Source organism: Eretmochelys imbricata, chromosome 1 (genome assembly GCF_965152235.1).
Source record: "Eretmochelys imbricata isolate rEreImb1 chromosome 1, rEreImb1.hap1, whole genome shotgun sequence".
Taxonomy (NCBI): Eukaryota; Metazoa; Chordata; order Testudines; family Cheloniidae; genus Eretmochelys; species Eretmochelys imbricata.
The window spans coordinates 113,116,319-113,136,750 of record NC_135572.1 but is presented as its reverse complement, the minus strand read 5'-3'; the positions used below and the strand labels follow the sequence as shown (position 1 = coordinate 113,136,750).

The window sequence follows — 20,432 nt, the reverse complement described above, 5'->3', positions numbered from 1 at the left end:
TCGAGATGTGTGGTCCCTATCTGGATTCCAATCTCGCCCTCTATCCCCTCTGCTCCAGGCTCCTCTGCTTCCTGATAAGAGGAAACTGGGGCGGTGTAGATCAGACGCACCACATGGTCAACACACATGCAGGTCAATGGACACTACTATGAACGGTTCCGGCTCCGACGCATGGTGAACTTGTGTACCCACATTTGAAATCCAGATAGGGACTACACATATCGAAGAACCTCCAGTTACAGTAAGTAACCTTCTCTTACATGTGCAAATTAGATATGCTTGGATTAAGGTTTTATGGCTCTGATTTATGAGATAAGGTTCTTTAGGCTTCTGCGGTGGAAGTTGAGGATAGCAAAGGCTAGTAAACTGATTTAAAAAAGATTGTGTATGATAGTGTTGTTCAGAAGATATATAGAATTATCTGCTGTGTTAGACGTTACTAGTTTAAAAAATAATGAGCCCATTGTTCAGTATCTGCATTCATTATGCTCAACTCCCCTCTTTGCTAGGTGCATGTAAATAAGTTCAGCAAAGTTAATCATGGGCAAGTTTCAAAATGCCTGCATGTGCAATATATTATAACCACAGGCTATTCAAAAATTAGAAAAAGAAGAAGCTGTTTCCAGTTTTATATTAACTTTCTTTCCACCACACCGGAAATAAATGGGTGTGACCCTTTCATCTCTCAGAAGTGGCTTTCAGGTTTCTCTCTTTTAGTTGTTTTGAAGAGATAAGAAATATGTTTTGATGCAGTTGCAGGATGACTCTGAGTTATATGCTCACCAAGAGTAAATTTCACAGAACTAGATTGTGTAAGAGAACCAGGGAAATGGAACCAGTTAGTGACCAGATCCTTCATTGTGACAAGACTTCTGTCTGCCCAGATTTGCACTCAAACTTCTAAGCACTGAATAGCAAGGCTATAGATCTCTCCTTTTTTAATTTTATTTTTCTGGTCTATTTTTTACTTTTTACAAGACAGACTGAAGCATGGTGTGTAATGAGAAGCACCTGTTCTTGATAAGAAATTTCCATTGTTTCAAAATAGTATACTTGAATTTTATGTCTGAAGAGTGGTCTGTCTTGGAAATGAAAACCAGGCGCTAAAGTCCTCATTACATACCTGTCCATTATCCTAGGGAGAGCTCCTTCCTAACTTCCCACCAGTGCTGCTGTGAGGGGAGTTTCAAGCTCCCGGAGTCCAGCCACTGCCCTAATCTTGGGGTCTCTAGGCACACTCGCATAGTGCAGACCTATCTGGCACTCCCTCCAAGTGTCAGAACCTGCTGTCCAGACGCTAGCCTGTCTGGACACAGCGCTTGATCCTTCAGATTCCCTGGTACTTAAACATGCCCCTCTCCCAGAGCGCCACCCAATGTGAAGCTTCTGGTTACAGTTTAAGTCTCTCTGGGGCACACAGAAGTTGTGATGCAGTCAAAATGCACACTTTGCCTAGTCTTAACACCTTTATGCTCTTACGTACAGATCATACAAAACAATAACTATCTGAAACATCCCTCATTTTCTATCTCACTCTTTCCTTGTGAACTCTTGAGGAACCATCTTGAGTCCAGAAATGTAGGGAGGCAGGGTGTCTCCTGCCTCAGGCAGGCTGTCACATGATGAATGGTCTCTCCCTCATGAGAAAACGGACCCCAGAGCAGACTAGCCTCTGCCCTTTTAAAACCTTTAGCCCCCATGTGTCAGGTGGCACCCTTGCCATTTTCTCCATATGAGCAGAAACTCTGTCAGTTGACTTTGTTGCCAAGATGACTTTCCCCTGCATACCCTGTTTTTCTGGGCAAGGACCAATCTTTTGTCTACAGTGAGTAGATTTCCAACCATTGGGTGTTCAAGAGTCATCTGCCCTCTATTATCGTTCTTTTGCCACCAGCCATGGATTCCATACAGACCAGCGAGAGAGAGAAGGCAAGAGGCTGCACGTTCCAAACGGAGTTTGCAGCCTGACAGGCGCAAAGGTTCATAATCTTGCGCAGATTCCATAAATTCTATAGACATATGACCAGTTCATCACAGTACCATGTACAAATATTTAACTAAAAGGAAAACACATCCATTGGCAGGATCTGAATGTATTGAGATGCTATTTCTCGTCCTCAAGAAAAACAGGAAACAGGAAAGCTAACATTGTGCTATTTGAAGATGTTTTGCAGTTTCTTAGCAATTGGGAAATGTCTTATTCTTATCTATTAAATTGTACATTTGGAGACCAACCAGACCTCCGCAAGATGCCCAGCATCTCTAATTCCATAATGAAGTGTGCTACAGCGTGTGTGCCTGCACCCTCAACAGGCTGGATTTGTTTGGTTACAGACCTGCTGTATATGATGTAGGCCATATAGTAAGATCTCCTTTGCATCCCAAATTATGTCCCAATATTTTATTTTGTGGGTGCAGTTCAACCATAAGTTCAGTTATGAAATAGCTAGGGACTGGAAGTGGAGTCCTCATCTAATCAAATGACCCGCCCAAGACAGACTATTAGCTCAGGCTGGTGAGCTCCAACAGGAGAAAATGTTTGGCTATGGTTGCACACCTGGTTGTGGTAAACTGGAGTCCAGTTTCAAAGCCTCTGATGGCAGTGGCTGTGCTAATTATGGGAATTCTGAAAACAAAATGGAATGTTTGATATTCGGTCATTCTTCTGTCCGTACCAGAGATACTCTTTGTTTCTTTGTGGAGCTCTCAGCTGAGTTCTGGACAAAACACTGTATCAGTGGCTCTCTTCTGATATTCTGAAAGTCAGGGAGGAGTTTGTCCCCTTTGGCTCTTCCCTTGTTTTCTCTCACTCGCACAGCTGAACTGATTTAACTTTTTTTTCTCAGAAGAGGGAACTGCATGTGGTTGACCCCTGAGCAACTCTCTTCTTAACTAGTTTGTTTCCACTTCCAGGCACCGAAGTTTGGGAAAGAAGACATGCAGACAAAAATAGTTTAGATCCCTATAGTGAGCTAAGTTTCTGTGGCCAATGATATTTATAAAGTGCCTTCCATTATTTTTTATTAAGTGGAAATTTCTGCATATAGAGAAGTAAGAACACAAGAAATTAAAGGGCAACTTGTCAGTGCAGTCTAGCCCCAAATATCTCCCTTGTCTAAAAATGAAGTATGAAGGCTTTTGGAAAATTAATTAAATCGTACAATTACAGCTCAATCTCCCAAATAGCATCTGTAATGAGGCATTCAACTGATAAATTCTAAATGTGCTTTTCTAAAAATTCTTTAGGTGTAATTGCTGTGACAGCACAAAATTTGGTACTCTGAGATATCAAAAGTACCAGAAATTTCTCTCTACCAGTGGTCTGGCCCATACTAGGGGTATTAAGTGGTGGTTTAAAGGTATATTGCAAGATTCTGAAAACCTGTCAATATTTTATATTCCAAGAGGTTAGACTGTGCATGCCTTTATATTATCTATTTAGGGAGTATTTAGTGTGCTAGCCAGGGAATCGGGAGACCGAAGTTCAGTTCCCCACTCCAGCGCAGACTTCTTGTGTGACTTTAGACAAGTTGCTTAGTCTCCCTGCACCTCAGTTTTACAAATCGGGATAATAGTACTCCCCTACCACACAGAGGTGTTGGAGGATTAAATCTATTAAAGATTGTGCAGTGCGGTTACTGTGATAATGGAAGTCATATAAGTACATAAAGAGAGAGAGAGATTTAGAAACTTTTTCAAAACTGCTACTTACATGAGTCCTTAGCCATTTGTTCTTTAATTCCAGCAGTTTCTGGAGACAGGCACATCCCAGAAAGATGCATACCAGGTTTCAAAGCAGTAGGATCCAAACAATAGCACATAGCAGATCCTAAAAACCACATTTGGAAAGGCAAGTGTGGAATAACTTGTTCTGAGTCTCTCTCTCTCCTTGTGTTTGGATAGTTGAAAAGCCCCATTATTATTAAGTTTTCTATTTGTATAACGACTTTAATCTCCTGCAGTATTTCACAAACACCACCACCATCCTGGTCAGGTATCAGAGGGGTAGTCCTGTTAGTCTGGATCTGTAAAAGCGGCAAAGAGTCCTGTGGCACCTTATAGACTAACAGGCATCCTGGTCAGATTATAAGTAGTATATCCCTACTACTATATTCTTATTATTCAAGCATGTAATTTCTATCCATAGAGATTCTATGGTACCGTTTGATTCATTTAAGATATTTACCTTATTTGATGCTATGCTTTCTTTCATGTGTAGTGCCATTCCCCCACGAGTACAGCCTATTCTGTCATTCCTATATGTTTTGTACCCTGGTTCAGTGTTACTGTGTTCCACTGATTATCATAGTTCCACCAAGTTTCTGTGATGCCTGTTATACCAATAGCCTCATTTAATACCAGGCACTCAAGTTCACCCATTTTAGTATTTAGACTTCTTGCATTTGTATATAAGCACTTATAAAATTTGTCACTTTTTAGCTGTCTGCCATTATGTGAGGTAATCGCATGGGACTTTTTCATTCGACTGTTCTCTTTTCAGTTCCTACCTGTACTTTATCAACTTCCATCCTAGTAAGCAGGAAAGGATATAGAGAATCTCCGTTAATAGAGCCTTCCCTACGGGATCTTTCTGTCTAAACCGTTTGCTCACCTGCACCTGTCGGCTTTCCCCCAGCCCTTAGTTTAAAAACTGCTCTACAACCTTTGTAATTTTACATGCCAGCGATCTGGTTCCATTTTGGTTTAGGTGGAGCCCATTATTTCTGTATAGGCTCCTCCTTTCCCAAAAGGTTCTCTAGTTCCTAATAAATCTAAACCCCTTCTCCCTCCACCATCATCTCATCCATACATTGAGACCCTGCGGTTCTGTCTGTCTAACTGCCCCGGCACTTGGAACTGGAAACATTTCAGAGAATGTTACCATGGAGGTCCTGGACTTCAATCTCTTACCTAGCAGCCTAAATTTGGCCTCTAGGATCTCTGTCCTACCTTTCCCTGTGTCACTGGTATATGTACCACGGGCACTGGCTCTTCCCCAGCACTACCCATAAGCCTATCTAGGTGTCTGAAGAGATCCACAAGCTTTGCTGCCAGTAGGCAATTCACCATGCAGTTCTTCCGGTCATCACAAACCCAGCTATCTATATTTCTAATGATCGAATCCCCCATTACTATTACTTGTCTCTTCCTAATAACTGGGGTTCCCTCCCATGGAGAAGTATCCTAAGTGTGAAAGGATACCATAATGTCATCTGTAGGGAGAGATCCAACTATGGAATCATTTCCCTCCACTCCACTTTGATGTTCTTCTTCCCTATCCTCTATCCTTCTATCCTCCTCAACAGCACAGAGGCTCCCAGACTCAGGGTGAGACCACTCTACTGTATCCTGGAAAGTCTCCTCTATGTACATTGATCAGTCTCCCAGAGCTCCTCCAGTGCAGCCATTCAGGTCTCCAGAGCCCACACTCAGTCTATGAGGGCCATGAGCTCTTTGCACCAAATGCACACATATACCACCTGCCCACAAGGCTGGTAATCATGCATGTTGCATTCAGTGCAATAAACTAGATAGCCCCACTCTGCTGCTGGACTTCTGCCTGCAGTCCTTTTACTCCTGCAGGTTTGTTTGTTGGGTTTTTTCCCTCTGTATTACTTTTGGGGGGGGGGTGTAATTTATTGCCCTAAGTTTAGAGAATGTTAATCAAGTGTATTTAGCTCTCTCCCACTCCCTCTCTAAACTCCCTCGCAAAACTCCTCTGGTCGCTTAGGAGCTGGCTTTTTAAACTCCTCTTCTCCCTGTGTAGCTCCCGCTCCCTGATTAAGGGGATCAAAGCCTTGTTAAGAAACTCTCTGCCTTGCTTAGCAGGCTGCTAGGCTTAGCACACAGCCCCCATACAAACAGACCACATTATGTACTTCAGTCAAGCAGCAAGCATGCGACAAACTCATCCGAAGGGCCACATAGTCGCTCCTCCTTGACCTGGAGAACTCTCTCACAAAACTCCCCTTAGCTGCTCCTCTTTGCCTTCTATATATGGATAGATAATGAGAAAATTTTCAAACATGAGTGTTCAGTGTTAGGCGTTTAAATCCATATTTAACTTTGGGCACCCATGTTTGAAAATGTTATCCAATATTTTTGTTTAAAATTAACAGTGATCATCTGAACATTCATTCTTTCGGTCTAATTTTTTTTTTCCAAAAAATACTTTTAAAGTAGGCCACAGCAACACAAACACTATTGGTGAAGCACTAGACAATGACTTTCTTTAGACTGGTGCTTTTCAGGCTTCAGTAGGTTGGCTCCCATTTTTCAATTGGGCATATGTCCGAGTCCTTTGTTCACAAGAGTCCAGGTGTGGCCCAGAGGTTTTTCCTGTTCATCAATGATTTTTAACTCTTGCCGTAACAATCACAGTAAGTAAAAGCAAAATGCAGTTCCATGTTTGAGTTAGCTTAGACGTTTTGTAGTCTGTGCTTGACCATTGTATGTTAGGAGCCAAATTCTGATAGCACATAATCTAACCTAGGAAAATCCACTGGTAATTGTCCCTATGATATTTAACTCTGAAAAATGAATGATGGTTCTGGGGATGTTTATTATGGGGTCTCACCATTTCATTTCAGCTGGTAGAAGAAGCCCAAGCTAGTAGGGCTCAGCTTTGCAGTAGAAGATTATTTACAGGATAAACTGTGGTTTATGTGTTTTTTTTTTTCCTTTTTACACACTGTATTTAAAATTAAACCACAAATTTACAACTGCTGGAAACATAAGATGCATAAGTAGCATTTATATAATTTTGGTTGCTTTACATCTGTCTTTTGATATTTCTCAGTCTGTAGTAACTAACAGTTACATTTCCAGCTGAATTAAAATGGTCAATGAAAGATTTTACCAGAGTCATTTAAAAACAGTACCTTGTTCTATTTTTTGCTTTACAAGTTTATGGAATTTAGGCTGTCCCATAGAGGAAAAACTAAAGTGATTAGTTCTAATAATGTAAAGTAAAATTCTGCCTTTGAATAAGTACACACAACTCCTATTGTGTTATCCAGCGAGAGCTGTGCACATGTAAACAAGAGCAGAATTTGATCTTTAAATAATGTAATGGCTCTTTACAAAGAGTGGTTATACAATGTAATATTTTGTGCTTTTTTAGCGATACTACTATTTTTTACTTCCACAACTCTGAATATTACTGTTTTCTGTTTGAGTCCCGTCATCGCTGCTGCTGCTTCCCTACAAGAAGCTCAATCTGCTGACAGTTTTTTTGAATGAAGAATTGAGACATAAGACCCAGTTGGTCTCATTATGGCATTCCAGACCATTCCATTGTTTGTGAAAAATGAAGTGCTGATCAGCAGCTAAATGAACATGTGTTCCATTTCCACCTGTTCAGCAAAACAATATTTCTAAGTGCTGGTAAAGGGTATATTAGTAAATGTACTGGTTTCCAGGAACAGAATGGACTGGAATATTTTCTGTACAAATGTATTCAGTGACTAATATAATCAACTTCAGAACTGTCCAAGCCTCTAAATTTCCATGTATAATTGTTCACTGAATAGAACTTGAGAGGAAGGATAGACTTGTGGTGACGTCACTGGACAGGGATGTGGAATATCTGAATTTGGTTCCTGGCTCTGCCTTAAATATTCTGTGTCAACTTGAGCAAGACAATTAATTTCTCGGTGCCTTAATTCCTACTCTGTAAAAGGAGAATAAATGCCTCTTTTCTTCCATGCTTTCTGCCTGGTCTATATTGACTGTAAGGGCTGTCTTTGTTTGTTTGTCCACCTAGTACAACTGGGCCTCTCGATACTACCATCCTAATAATAGCATTTCCTTTGTCTATAAATTGTCCGGAGACAGGCAAGATGGCAACTTTCTGATTCTTTAGTGGCTTAAATATATTTTTTAACTGGTGATTTATACCCCTTTTTAACTATTGAGTGGCTGAATTATAACATGAATTTGCAGCATAAATTGCTGTCTTCTCTTTAAGAGAAATGCATTATCCAATACTCTGCAGGCTGGCTAAATGGCGGTGCTCATGAGTCAATTAATTCAGATGGGTCCTTGTGTTTTGCTTAAGGGCATAATTGACATGGGAGAAAGCATGCTGTGTACACAGGAGCTGTATTTCTGTGAATTAAACATCCAAGCATATTAGCACAGCTTCACATTAAGGTACACACCCACACCTGAGCTTGGTAACTGGAAGTAATGAGGTATTCTGGCAATAATCACAGGGCTGCCAGCTTAAGTGATGCCATGACCTCTGAGCTGCTTTCCAAAGGCTTGTCACTCTTCAAATGTCCGATTTTTTCTAATTCTTTAGAAAAGAAAAACAAGGAAGAGCTAATACAACATTTGGGGTCTTTTCTTCTTAAAGAGACTGTAGTTTAGTTTATTAAAATTTCATAGAAGTGGGGGAAATATGTAAATTGCTATTAACTTTGAGTCAACTATTAAAAGTTAAAAATTTCTAAAATAGAAAGCTGCCATCTTTCTTGTGGAATTCAGACTTTTTGACGTTTTGAACCACCACAGTAAATAAACCTTTCATCCCATTCATGTTCACTTGCACATTTTGAAGAATTCTGTTCTTTCTGTTCAGAGACCAGTCTCAGCAGTGCCTGAGGTTACCAGAAATATTTCTCAAAAAGAAAAGGAGTACTTGTGGCACCTTAGAAACTAACAGATTTATTTGAGCATAAGCTTTCATGAGCTACAGCTCACTTCATCTGATGCATGTAGTGGAAAATACAATGGGGAGATTTTATATACAGAGAACATGAAACAATGGGTATTACCATACACACTGTAACGAGAGTGATCAGGTAAGGTGAACTATTACCAGCAGGAAAGCGGGGGTGGGGTGGGGCGGGAAAAACCTTTGTAGTGATAATCAAGGTGGGCCATTTCCAGCAGTGGACAAGAACGTGTGAGGAACAGTGGGGGGTGGGGGGGAATAAACATGGGGAAATAGTTTTACTCTGTGTAATGACACATCCACTCCCAGTCTTTATTCAAGCCTAAGTGAATTGTATCCAGTTTGCAAATTAATTCCAATTCAGCAGTCTCTCGTTGGAGTCTGTTTTTGAAGTTTTTTTGTTGAAGAATTGCCACTTTTAGGTCTGTAATCGAGTGACCAAAGGGATTGAAGTGTTCTCCATCTGGTTTTTGAATGTTATAGTTCTTGACGTCTGATTTGTGTCCATTTATTCTTTTACGTAGCGACTGTCCAGTTTGGCCAATGTACATGGCAGAGGGGCATTGTTGGCACATGATGGCATATATCACATTGGTAGATGTGCAGGTGAACGAGCCTCTGATAGTGTGGCTGATGTGATTAGGCCCTATGATGGTGTCCCCTGAATAGATATGTGGACACAGTTGGCAATGGGCTTTGTTGCAAGGATAGGTTCCTGGGTTAGTGTTTTTGTTGTGTGGTTGCTGGTGAGTATTTGCTTCAGGTTGGGGGGCTGTCTGTAAGCAAGGACTGGTCTGTCTCCCAAGATCTGTGAGAGTGATGGGTCGTCCTTCAGGATAGGTTGTAGATCCTTGATGATGCATTGGAGAATTCCCCTCCCCCGCCCCCGCTCTCCTGCAGGTAATAGCTCACCTTACCTGATCACTCTGGTTACAGTGTGTATGGTAACACCCATTGTTTCATGTTCTCTGTGTATATAAAATCTCCCACTGTATTTTCCACTACATGTATCTGATGAATGTGAGCTGTGGCTCACGAAAGCTTATGCTCAAATGAATTTGTTAGTCTCTAAGGTGCCACAACTACTCCTTTTCTTTTTGCGGATACCGACTAACACGGCTGCTACTCTGAAACAAGAAATGTTTCTGTAAAAACATGAATTAAACGTATTGAGATTTTCTGTGGAAGGGTCATGTTCTCTCATACTCTTAATTCCTTTAAAGGTAACTTATTGCTGTTTATAGTTGCTATTAATTTGTACTGAGGTAGCACATAAAGCACCAACAAAGGACTGTGGCCTGACTGTGCTACTCACTGTACAAGCACATGGTAAAGAGGCAGAGAGCTCGCAATCTAAATTGTGACAAACCACAACATATAGATGAAACAAATGGGGAAGGGGGAACAAGGTAACAGTAAAGCAAGAAAACCGTCATACAAGAAGCTCATTACTTGTATAGCCATTGTCATCTATGTGTTTTATGGGCACTGTGGCACAACTGAGTCTTAAGGAAGGATTTTAAAGGAGGTTAAAGTAATGACTTCGCAGATTTTTGCAGGAATTTTTTCCTGCTAATAAGGGTTGGCTTGGGGTTGGGAGACTCTTCTGTACTTTCTGAGGGAGAAACTGATTGGAGGATGTTGATGTTGAAGGTTGGGTACTTGACAGAGTGAAGGAGGGATCCACAGTCACAATAAAACAATAGATCAGGTAGGTAAAGTGGGGCTAACGTGTGAAGGGCCTTAAAGACAAAGACAAGAAGCTTCTATTTGTGGAGTAAGAGGAGCCAGTGGGTGAGGAAGCAAGAAGGGGGATGAGTGTCAGAATGACAATCCATGAAGATTTTAGCAGCCGCAGAAGCTTCTTGAAGGAGGGGCATGTTTGTAGGCATCGGGGTCAAAGAGTGGGAAGTTACAGTAGTCATAATGGCAGGTGAGGTCCTGAGCACAATTTTTAGTGGTGTGGACAGAGAAAAAAGGTCAAATCTTGGAGGTCTCATGAAGGACGAAACAACAAGATTTCGATACAGCCTGGATGTGTGAATCAAGAGAGAGGTCTGAGTCAAAGACGACTCCCAGTTTACAGGCCTGAGGTACTAAGAAGAAGGATGGTGGTAGTCTCCATGATAACGAAGAATGGAGTGAAAGGAAGGTCTTTGGAGGTGAAGGATCAAGTGCTCAGCTTTGGCCTTGTTGAATTCAAATTGATGACTGGCCAGTTACATGATGTCACCAAGACAGGCCAAATCATCCAACATTTTCCACTTTATTGTACACACAGTAAAGACAGCCGCTGAATTTTCTTCAATAAAACCATAGGCTCATGTTTAAAGACATAGTAAAGGTTACTGAGATGAGTGCTTGCTTATATGATTATATATTATGGGAAAATACATTTCTGGCCTGAGTTAGGGTGCTGTATAACTAACATTGTGACTGTAATGACTGGAAAACTTTGTGGTGATAGATGATTAAAAAGTACTAATGTACTTGGCCTTTGTATTTTTGTTTAGTTGCCCTGCCTAGTACCTCTTCTTCTTTTGCAATTTATAACAGATTATAAATTTTAGCATGTGCAGGTTCATAATTTTGAAAACATAGGGTTTAGACATATCCAGTTATCATACACTAATGTGATATTATTCTTGACTGGTGAGGTGCAGAATCTGTGCTTAAACTTTAAAACATTAAAATTAGATAAAGCTGAAATGAAATATTTTTAGTCTCAGGTTAGTCACTCAAACCTGTATTTCTCAATTACTGTAATATACAGAGTTAAGGTAAGGGACAGATTTTTATGGACTGAAGTTGAATTAGGAGGTTAGCCCGCTGATTTCATTTGACTAGTAAAAAAAACTGCTGAGACTGTACAGCTATTTAGTTAACTAGTAATTAAACTATTTTTGAAATTGCAGATGGTGACAGACTTGCTTTGTTTTTAAGTGGAATGTTGTGGTTGGCTATATAATAATGCTGTAATTTTCATGTGGCATTATGTCATTCTGTATTTCAGGGAAAGGTACACCTAGAGCTGAGACTGAGTGAAGTCATAACAGACACTGGTGTCGTTTGCCATAAGCTTGCAACGCGGTAAGATCTGAAATGTGACTATAGAACGATAACGGTAACTTGACAATGATTTGCACTCTTTAAAAATTAATGAAAATACTGTGTTATGAAGGAATATGTCAAATGCAAACAGTTTATAATACACAAAAAGAAAAGGAGGACTTGTGGCACCTTAGAGACTAACCAATTTATTTGAGCATAAGCTGTACCGCACGAAAGCTTACACTCAAATAAATTTGTTAGTCCCTAAGGTGCCGTAAGTCCTCCTTTTCTTTTTGCGAATACAGACTAACACGGCTGCTACTCTGAAACCAGTTTATAATACAGCATTTTAAAAAATTACTTTAATGAACCAAATCACTTATTACAATTGAATATTTTTGAGCTCTAAACTTTAAATCGCCTACTTTTTTATTTGAGATCTGCTCATCCATTTATAGGTTACATTATTTTTTTTCATGAAAAAAAAACAAATATATGTGCTAGGTGGTTGTCTCTATTACTTTAAAATGTAAACAATCACTTATCCCAACTCTAGGTGCAGTATAAATATTAGAAACACAGCAAAGGATATCATAAATGTCCTTGTACTTTTAATAGGATTATACCAGCCAAGTGTCTTCACAACATAACCTGAATAGTGACAGAACATTACATGGCATGTATAATGATCAAAAGTCCAATTATTTTGCAGTTTGCAATTATAACAGCAAACTCACAATCAGCTACCCCAGTTATCTCACCAACTCATCACTGAAAAATGCAGAAGAAGTGAGATTCTCAGTAAATACTCTGAGGCTAATAAGTTTGAGTTCTGTCAGACCCCAGAGCAAGCAAGTGGAGTGGGTTCCAAAATTCCTCTTAGATTATGTTTACACTGGACCTGAAGGTGTAGTTTCCAACTTAGGTAGATATACCTTCAATAGCTCAATCAAAGCTAGTGCACTAAAAATAAAAGTGTAGCTACAGTGGGTGGGGCTAGCTGCCCCAAGTATGATCCCATCTGAAACCCTAGCTATGAACTTGGGCAGCTAGCACGTCCTGTCGCTTGGGCCACTTTGGCTACATTTCTGTGTTTAGTGTGCTAGCTCTGATTGAGGGTGGAAATTATACCTCCAGCTCCCTAGAACACCCACAGAAAGCCCTTGTGAGTAATTCCCTATGTTTTAAACCGGGGGACCTCTAGCTTGAATGCCTCTCCTGGCTGCAACTGCTGCAGTATCACTCAGAGAGAAGCAATCTTTCAAATAGTCGGGGCCCAAACCATTTATGCTGTTGGCGCTGTGAGAACTTTTTAGTGATAGCTTCAGAGGTCTTAACTGTCGTTATATTAGGACAAACACAGACAACGAAAGAAACGCCAACTCCCTGCTTCCACTTAAGCCTGGATATCTTTTTTTAATAACTTTGCTGAAGCCAGTCTTGTTGGGTTAATGGCCCAAGTAAATGATTCATTTTATTGACATGAGAAAGGAGAGTGGTCTCCTCACTCCTCTTTAAACCTCTCAAATGCGTTTCGAAGCTTGCTTTTCCTGAGGTGGTAGCGAAGTGTGGGAGGATGGATTTTTAAAGGGCTGGCTCCATAACAAGTCTTTTTCCCAAGGAGGAAAAGTCTTAACAAAATTAGCTGGCTTGAATGTGTATTTAGCAGAATATTTTTATCCTGGTTCAATGTTTTTCTCTTCATTTGCTCCCTCCTTTTCTCACTTTTCAGTCCAACATGCAGCCTGCTTTCATCCGCTTGTTCTCTTCCAGGCACCCTTGTCTTGTTTCCTCATTCACCCATTCTTTACTTTTTTCACTTGGAGCTATAATCATAGATTCAATATTAATTAACCTAATGATTTGATTTAAAAGGCCCCATTTACACTTTAGCTGTCAACCAAACTTATTACCGAGTAGTGATATGGCTGGCTCAAAATGTTAGTAATCATGGCAGCTGTGTGTTTTGCCCTTGCCAGGAGCCTAGGGCTAGCACGTGGCTATCATCCCGTAAACATGCTGTAACACTGTTCTTTGCAACATAGACAGGACCTGTTACTCATGCCTGAGTGACCAGATTGGTTGATCCTTGTCCTTCCCAGCGCTATCGGTAATAGGACATCCCAGAGTACACTGCCCCAGGTGCTGCTATTGCCTTTGAGTGCATGTCTTCTGGCAATCAGATGTCTGCTGAGGGACTATGGGATAGCTGCCCAGATTCCCCCCTCCCCCCCAATACATGGGTACAAACATGATGAGGTAGCGATGTGTAAACTGACTGACACAGCTAGGTGCTTTACATCATCAGTGAAATCGGACCTTTAACATGTAACAATGTTTTTTTTAAATTAAATTCCTGAAGTGCTAGAAGATGGTAACAATGGGAAATTGGTCATTGTCTTTCTACTTATTGTTCAGGTCTTGTACTACCAAGAAGCTGCATATATGTGATGTGGAAACAGCAGCATCTTACATACCAACAGTGGTATGGAATTTCCTTTCTAACGTTTTCTAATATTCATCCGAGTGGACAAGTTTTAAACCCCTATTCGAATCTTTGTTTATGTGACGTTGGATTTAAGACTATTGCTTTTATTGGACACTGAAAATATTTTAAATTGGTTTGTGAAGCATTCTGTAACCTCGACTCACAAGGTATTGTTCAATAAATAGTGTGTATTAGCTCAATATTCAGAAATCCTTAGTTTCTAATCTCTGAGCCCTTGGTAACAGATCACAGCTCCCATGACCCATGTTACAATTTTAAAACCCACTGGCCCTCAAAACAAAACCTGTAAATAGGAATCTAAGGAAACTTTTATCCTACTGATGGTCCTTCCCACTCTCCTGCTATTTGCTCTGTAACTGATCTGAGCACACCATTCCCGCTGTGGCTGGCCTTGGAAGTGCCCCTGTATGTTGTTCACTACTGTGAGTGGGCAGGAAGGTTTGGAGTTTAGAAGGGGAGGCAGAGAAGATAAGCATTTATAGTGCATGTGGATAAAACACTTAAAATCCTTTGGTACAGTTTATGATGGCCGTACATGTCATTAGAGGAGGGAAAGAAAGCAAGTGCAGAAGGAAAGGAGAGGTGATTAGATCGGAAACAACACTGCAAAATAGTCTGGAATTTTTCATGCAGTATCTTTTTAAATTATTGTTTTAGCTGGATATATAAAGCCCTTGCAGATTCCTGCTATGTGACTTTTCCACCAGCTGACTCCTCGCTCACTCAGGCACGATTTGATTCTAGCCATATAAGGAGAGAACACAGTAATTGCTTAACAAAGAAATCTCCTCCTATGATCTGTGTAGATGGAAAATGCCAGAGGAAGGACGATGGAGAGGGAAGGGAGGGTGGAACCTTCCTTTTATGAAATAGTTTATGAATGAAAAGTAGAGACTCAATGAAATAGAGGGATGGAACAACCATTATAGATCTGTCAAGGCTCTTGGCTTTGTTGTGAATAGGACATGGAAGTGCTTAAAGCAAGGTTGAGATTGTACTTTTAGTGAGCAAATAAGATAAAGCTCTCATGTGTGAAAGAGAACCTAAAATGATTACATCTGGTATTTTTCAGCAAATCACATTTTAAGGCTTTTCTCATGCCTTTTATTTCTTTTATGTCAGTTTTTTCTGCAGTGCTAATCATTTTGTATTTTCTCTACACATGCCATACAGTATTCTGCAATAGCCAGACTCTGTGAGATCAGGTTGACACTCCAGGCTTTCTCATTTAACTCTTCATTTCCTGGCTTTTGTGGATTTAATTTAAATGTCAGTGTTGTTTAACAGGATTGTTTGTAGTTTATTATTTTTAACAATAGTATTTAGAAAATAGAAACTGTCCTTAGATGACTGGTTTGGAGCTATTCTATAAATACTCTTATATACTACATAGACCAGAACAATCCAGATTTGCAGTTTCCCAGGAGATCAAAGGCTGCATCCAGTAGGCCAAATTTTCAAAAAAACTTGTGATGTGAGCAAACTTTTTGTGCCCCCAACAGTGCCGGTTGTCAAAAGACAAATACATGTTTGTGCCATCAGACTGAAAATTAGGCTTGGCCAGAGACCTGATGCACCCTTTTTACCCATTGAGACCTACCCGCTGGCACGAGGAAATAAAGATCAGTCTCTTGTCAACATACCTCCTGTCAGACCCTTGTTACACTTGCCTTCTACCTTTGTGCACACTGCCGACACCACCACCTCCTCTAGTTTCTCCGGGCCTGAAAGCAGCTGGCTCCTTGGTCTGCTGGAACACACCATGAGCATCAAGCTGGACAGGTGCATTTTATCTAAATAAAACGTCAGTGAAATGGATCATTAGAAGTGCTGTGCACTGAACACTTAAACAGAAGGGAAAGAAAATAAAACCCATAAAGCACTTTAGGCTTTCTTAGCTGCTGCAAAGGGAACAAAGAAAACGTGTAACTTCTCCCCTGGAAGCAGTCAATGCTGTCATTTAGCCCTAACCCACTAAGCTGTTGTGGTTTCTCAGCGTTCTGTAGTGGCTCTGGCAACTGCCACCACACAGTCTCCCAGGCTGGAGCTCTGTCACCGAGATTAGAAGGAGAAGCATTAGTGGATTAGAAAAGAAGAGATTCAGGCACTGAGCTAGGCTGGCGGTGTCCCCAGGCGCTCCCCCTATCAATGAAGACGAACTCTATCTTATGCTATTCATCACCCCACTGAGGACTTGCAGTGGGCCCTGAAGGAACTGGCTTTGTTTGAGGGAGTTTTCAACTGGCATCTTGCTCTCTCCTAGCCCCAACCCTCAGAATGTCAGTCTTGTGAGTCTCTAGAGTGAAACACAGGGGAGGACTTAAGCTATAGGCTCATCCTATAAAGAGAGTATGAGGCTGCAGCCCATTCGGTGATGACTCTGGCCTGAATGCATAGTGCAGACTCACTCCCACAATGAAAAAGAAAACATGCATAAGGCTGTGTGGCTGGCTCCCTGCATGTCACATTAATATAGACTAACTACTGTTGTGCACCTATTGCACAGCACTGTATGCCAGGCAAAAAGTGTGTGCGCGCGCAGTAGATCCTGGCATTCCTCACTCCCTTCCCCTCCCCTTCAAAAATCTTTCCCCCCCCCGCCCCCTCCACACACACACACACACACGCACGCACACCCTGTTCCTCAGCACACATTTAGTTGCCTTTTTTTCCCCTGTTGGCCGTGGCTGACCCAGTGGCCATCAAAAGGAGGATTTGGAGAACTTCTTTTTGTCTGCTGGTCCAGAACTTTGAGGCGCATGTGGGCAACCAAGTCCCATAAGCACATCCCATTCAGTTCTGGAAAAAGGTGGTGTGCACCTGACCCTGAGGCTATGCCTCTTCACCATCACTTAGTGTGCACAGGTGGCTGGCTGCACGCAGAGCCTCTTTGAAAATCCCATATGTCAACACCTCCTGTTTGCTCCAGGAAATACAGAGGCTTTAGGACTCAGTATGTGATACTCCAGTATGGTCCAAGTGGCCTTCTTCTTGATCAAACAGTTCAGTGTCACATGCTGGGACCTGGAGTTATGTCCATCTGCATCTTAATAGTGTAGGGGGGCAGTAGGTTCCATTGTAGAAATCCATGAGCCTCACTTTGGCCACACCAGTAGAGACATTCAAAAGTAATACTTCTGACTTCAAAGGTTCCTATGGGAAGAAGGCATTTAAGTCTCATTAAAGCTGCATGGGAGCTAGTCTCCCAGCTCCCTTTGACTCCTTTTGAAAATCCCAGTCCATGTCTGTAATTATTTATTTAAATGTCTGTATTTATTCAGTGTCCCCAGGTTGCTCCTTCCAGTGTTAACATTCATCATGCCTTGTCTCTTAAGTTAAAAAAGCCTGAAAACATCTGTTCTTGGAAAGCTTTTTCTTCTGCTTCTTTTGTTCTTTTCCAACAACAAATTTGTACAGCTGAGTTGTAGCTCATGAAGCGTGTTTATAAATGACAATGCTGACAGACTTAACTTGTGTGGCATTAGCAGCCACGACTGCTTTTTGTATATAGCAATAACATAGTCTTCCAATGACTGACTCACAGATCTGCAAATGCATTAGTAATGCTCAAGTTTGGATGGTAAATTAAGCATTTATAACCATGGGGTGGAGGATGTAGGGGCTGCTCCGCATTAATTTATGAATGCTATATGTGCTCTGTGGTTGTCCGAGCGCTTTAGGGGATGGATTCTGTCTGACTATATGGAGCTAAGGCCTGGTTTACACTTAAAAATTAGATCAACCTAGCTACGTTGCCTAGGTTGTGAAAAATTTTGCACCCTGAAGTATGAAGTTTGGTCAACCTAACCCACCGTGTAGAGACGGCTAGGTCGATAGAAAAATTCTTCCATCTACTTAGCTCCCACCTGTTGGACAGGTGGATTAACCCCTTCCGCCAAGGTAGGAAGTGTCTCCACCAGTGCAGCACTGTAGCTGTGCTGCTGTAGTGTAGACGTACCCTAAAAAAGCCTTTTAGGAGAAACAAGCAGGAAATGAGACAGTGACTAGAGATAAGACACCTCTGGGGCAAACACTTCAAAGGTCATTGAGAGACTTATGGCTGGGCTATTAATTGGGAAGGGCCCACCTGCTGTGGCTTAACCAAAGTTAAAAGGCTTATTTTGCCAGGGCTGGGGAGTCTAAGATCAAAAGGATACTAACCAGTCATAAAGTCCCTCTCTAGAGAGCAACATCGAGGTGGGATCAGTTGTCAGGCACAGTTTGGGGAAACAGGCTGAGACACAGAGAGGCTTCAGGAGAGAATCTAAAGAAGTTGGGCTACCTGGCGATCATGGAGGGGGGGAAGGTAAGCTGCAGATAGATATCTCTGCTCATAGACTGTTCTGGTTTAAAATTCTTGTGCTCTTGTGCTCTTTAGTGTTCCTACTGTTAAGAAGGAATGATGCTTTATTCTGAAAAAGTTGTATGGTCGCTGTACCACTGGTCACAGCTCCCAAGGCCAAAACTGCGGGTACAGAAGCTAAGACAGACCAGCGGAGGCAATCACAGTTAGCACACAAGTCCTGGTCTGACTGGCAGAACTGCATGATTCTACCATGAGAGATGTGACAGCTTGAGACTTGTCACTTGTGGGGATGAGACCCAGAGAGGGGACTGCAGTTCAGCTAGCTCGGTAACTGTGACACATGATATTTTAGTGCTTTTAAGTAAAATTAAAACACCTCCCAGTCATCCAAATGCTTCCTTTTACTCACAAGCATTACTTCCTCCTTTTATGGCTTGTGGCATGACTAATTTGCTTTCATACAAGTACATAACTTTGTCAGATACAAATAATGTGTCAGGACAAATAATGTGACTGTAATATCTGGGTTTGATTAAAAAGAAGACTTGGAGCTGAATGTCATCTGTGTATCGATGACACTGCAGGCCCAAATGTGACTGTTTCCTCTAGAGGCTTTATTTGCACATTGACAGGTGTAAAAACAGGGAGCCCAGCCTTCAGGGAGAACAGCTACTCAAAATTTGGTATAACAAAACTTTATATGCTTTATATATGATTCTCTAGCACAGGAAATAACAATATTATCTTTCTAGTTTTCCATTTGATAAAGTTGTTTTTAAGTGTCATTGCTAGAACATGAATATTAGTTTAAAAACAATGCCAGACTGCAGTTATTTGGGAATGTGGGAAGTAGATGGTTAGTACTGTAGGGTATATCGATACATACGCTTTTTTTTCTCTCAAGTAAATTGCCACTATGAGTCATGCAGGCATACAGAGCACAGCAAATCCATTCTGAGCTCACTTTCTCAGGGTCAAATAAGTATATTTTCCTGCATAAGATTTGAGCTGAATCAGTACAAAAATAATGGTGATGCTGAATGGGACTTAGCCAGTTTAATGTGCGCATGACTCAGCGCTCCTAGCCGCATTTGCAAGGATTTTGTCTTTTGTCTGCATCCACTAAAAACTACTACTAACATAATGCAATCTCAGGGTTTCACTTTCAATAAATGTAAGCATCCATTAAAATGTGTCACAACCTTCCCTTTCTTGAGAGCATGCCCTACATCAGTGGTCCATTGACCTCTGGGGCCCACAGACTATGTCTAAGGGGTCTGTGAAAGATGACTATGGAAAGTAAAGTTTCAGATCCCAGAACAGGCATTCCGTTAGAATTTCTGATTAATCAAAAGTATGTCCGTACCCCCAGCTACAAGGCAAAATCCAAAAGTGTTGTCATTACCATAGAAGCCCACAGTTTATTGCCCTTTCTCACATTGCGTCAAATGCTATGCCAAGCATGTGTAACATTATAGTTGAATTCTGTTCAGTCAGCTTTTAGTTTAAGACTTCTATGGTAGGGGTCCGCAGACCACAGTTTGACTTTCCAAAGGGGTCCACACCTCCGTTCAAAATTTTGTAGGGGTCCGCAAATGAAAAAAGGTTGAAAACTACTGCCCTACATCAAAATATGCCTTTTCCTTTCATTTTGCTGCAGAACTGCATCTTGGGCTTGTTTTTAATCTTGTGTGTTTCATAACCAATTGAAAAAACATTTGATCTGAGGTTAAACCAGATAGCATCTGGTATCTGACAGTGCAGAACTGAAGTACTGTAAAAGAAGTCCTTCCCAATCCAAGGTATGCAGGATAGAATATGGGCTGGAGGAGAAATGCACATCCATAGTAAGATAAGAGTTTTCTTCCCAGCCACCCAGCCAAGCC

At 41.2% G+C, this 20,432-nt stretch overlaps 1 protein-coding gene across 2 annotated transcripts in view; it reads left to right on the top strand.

Annotated features, from left to right (window-relative positions):
- The window catches only part of RASA3 (RAS p21 protein activator 3), a 263,439-nt gene that overhangs the window by 181,617 nt on the left and 61,390 nt on the right, over positions 1-20,432 (top strand). For both annotated transcript variants that reach the window (XM_077814025.1, XM_077814021.1), the window contains exon 5: positions 11,694-11,770. In XM_077814025.1, coding sequence (XP_077670151.1) covers positions 11,694-11,770 — 77 coding nt within the window. The remainder of the gene's footprint in view (positions 1-11,693; positions 11,771-20,432) is intronic.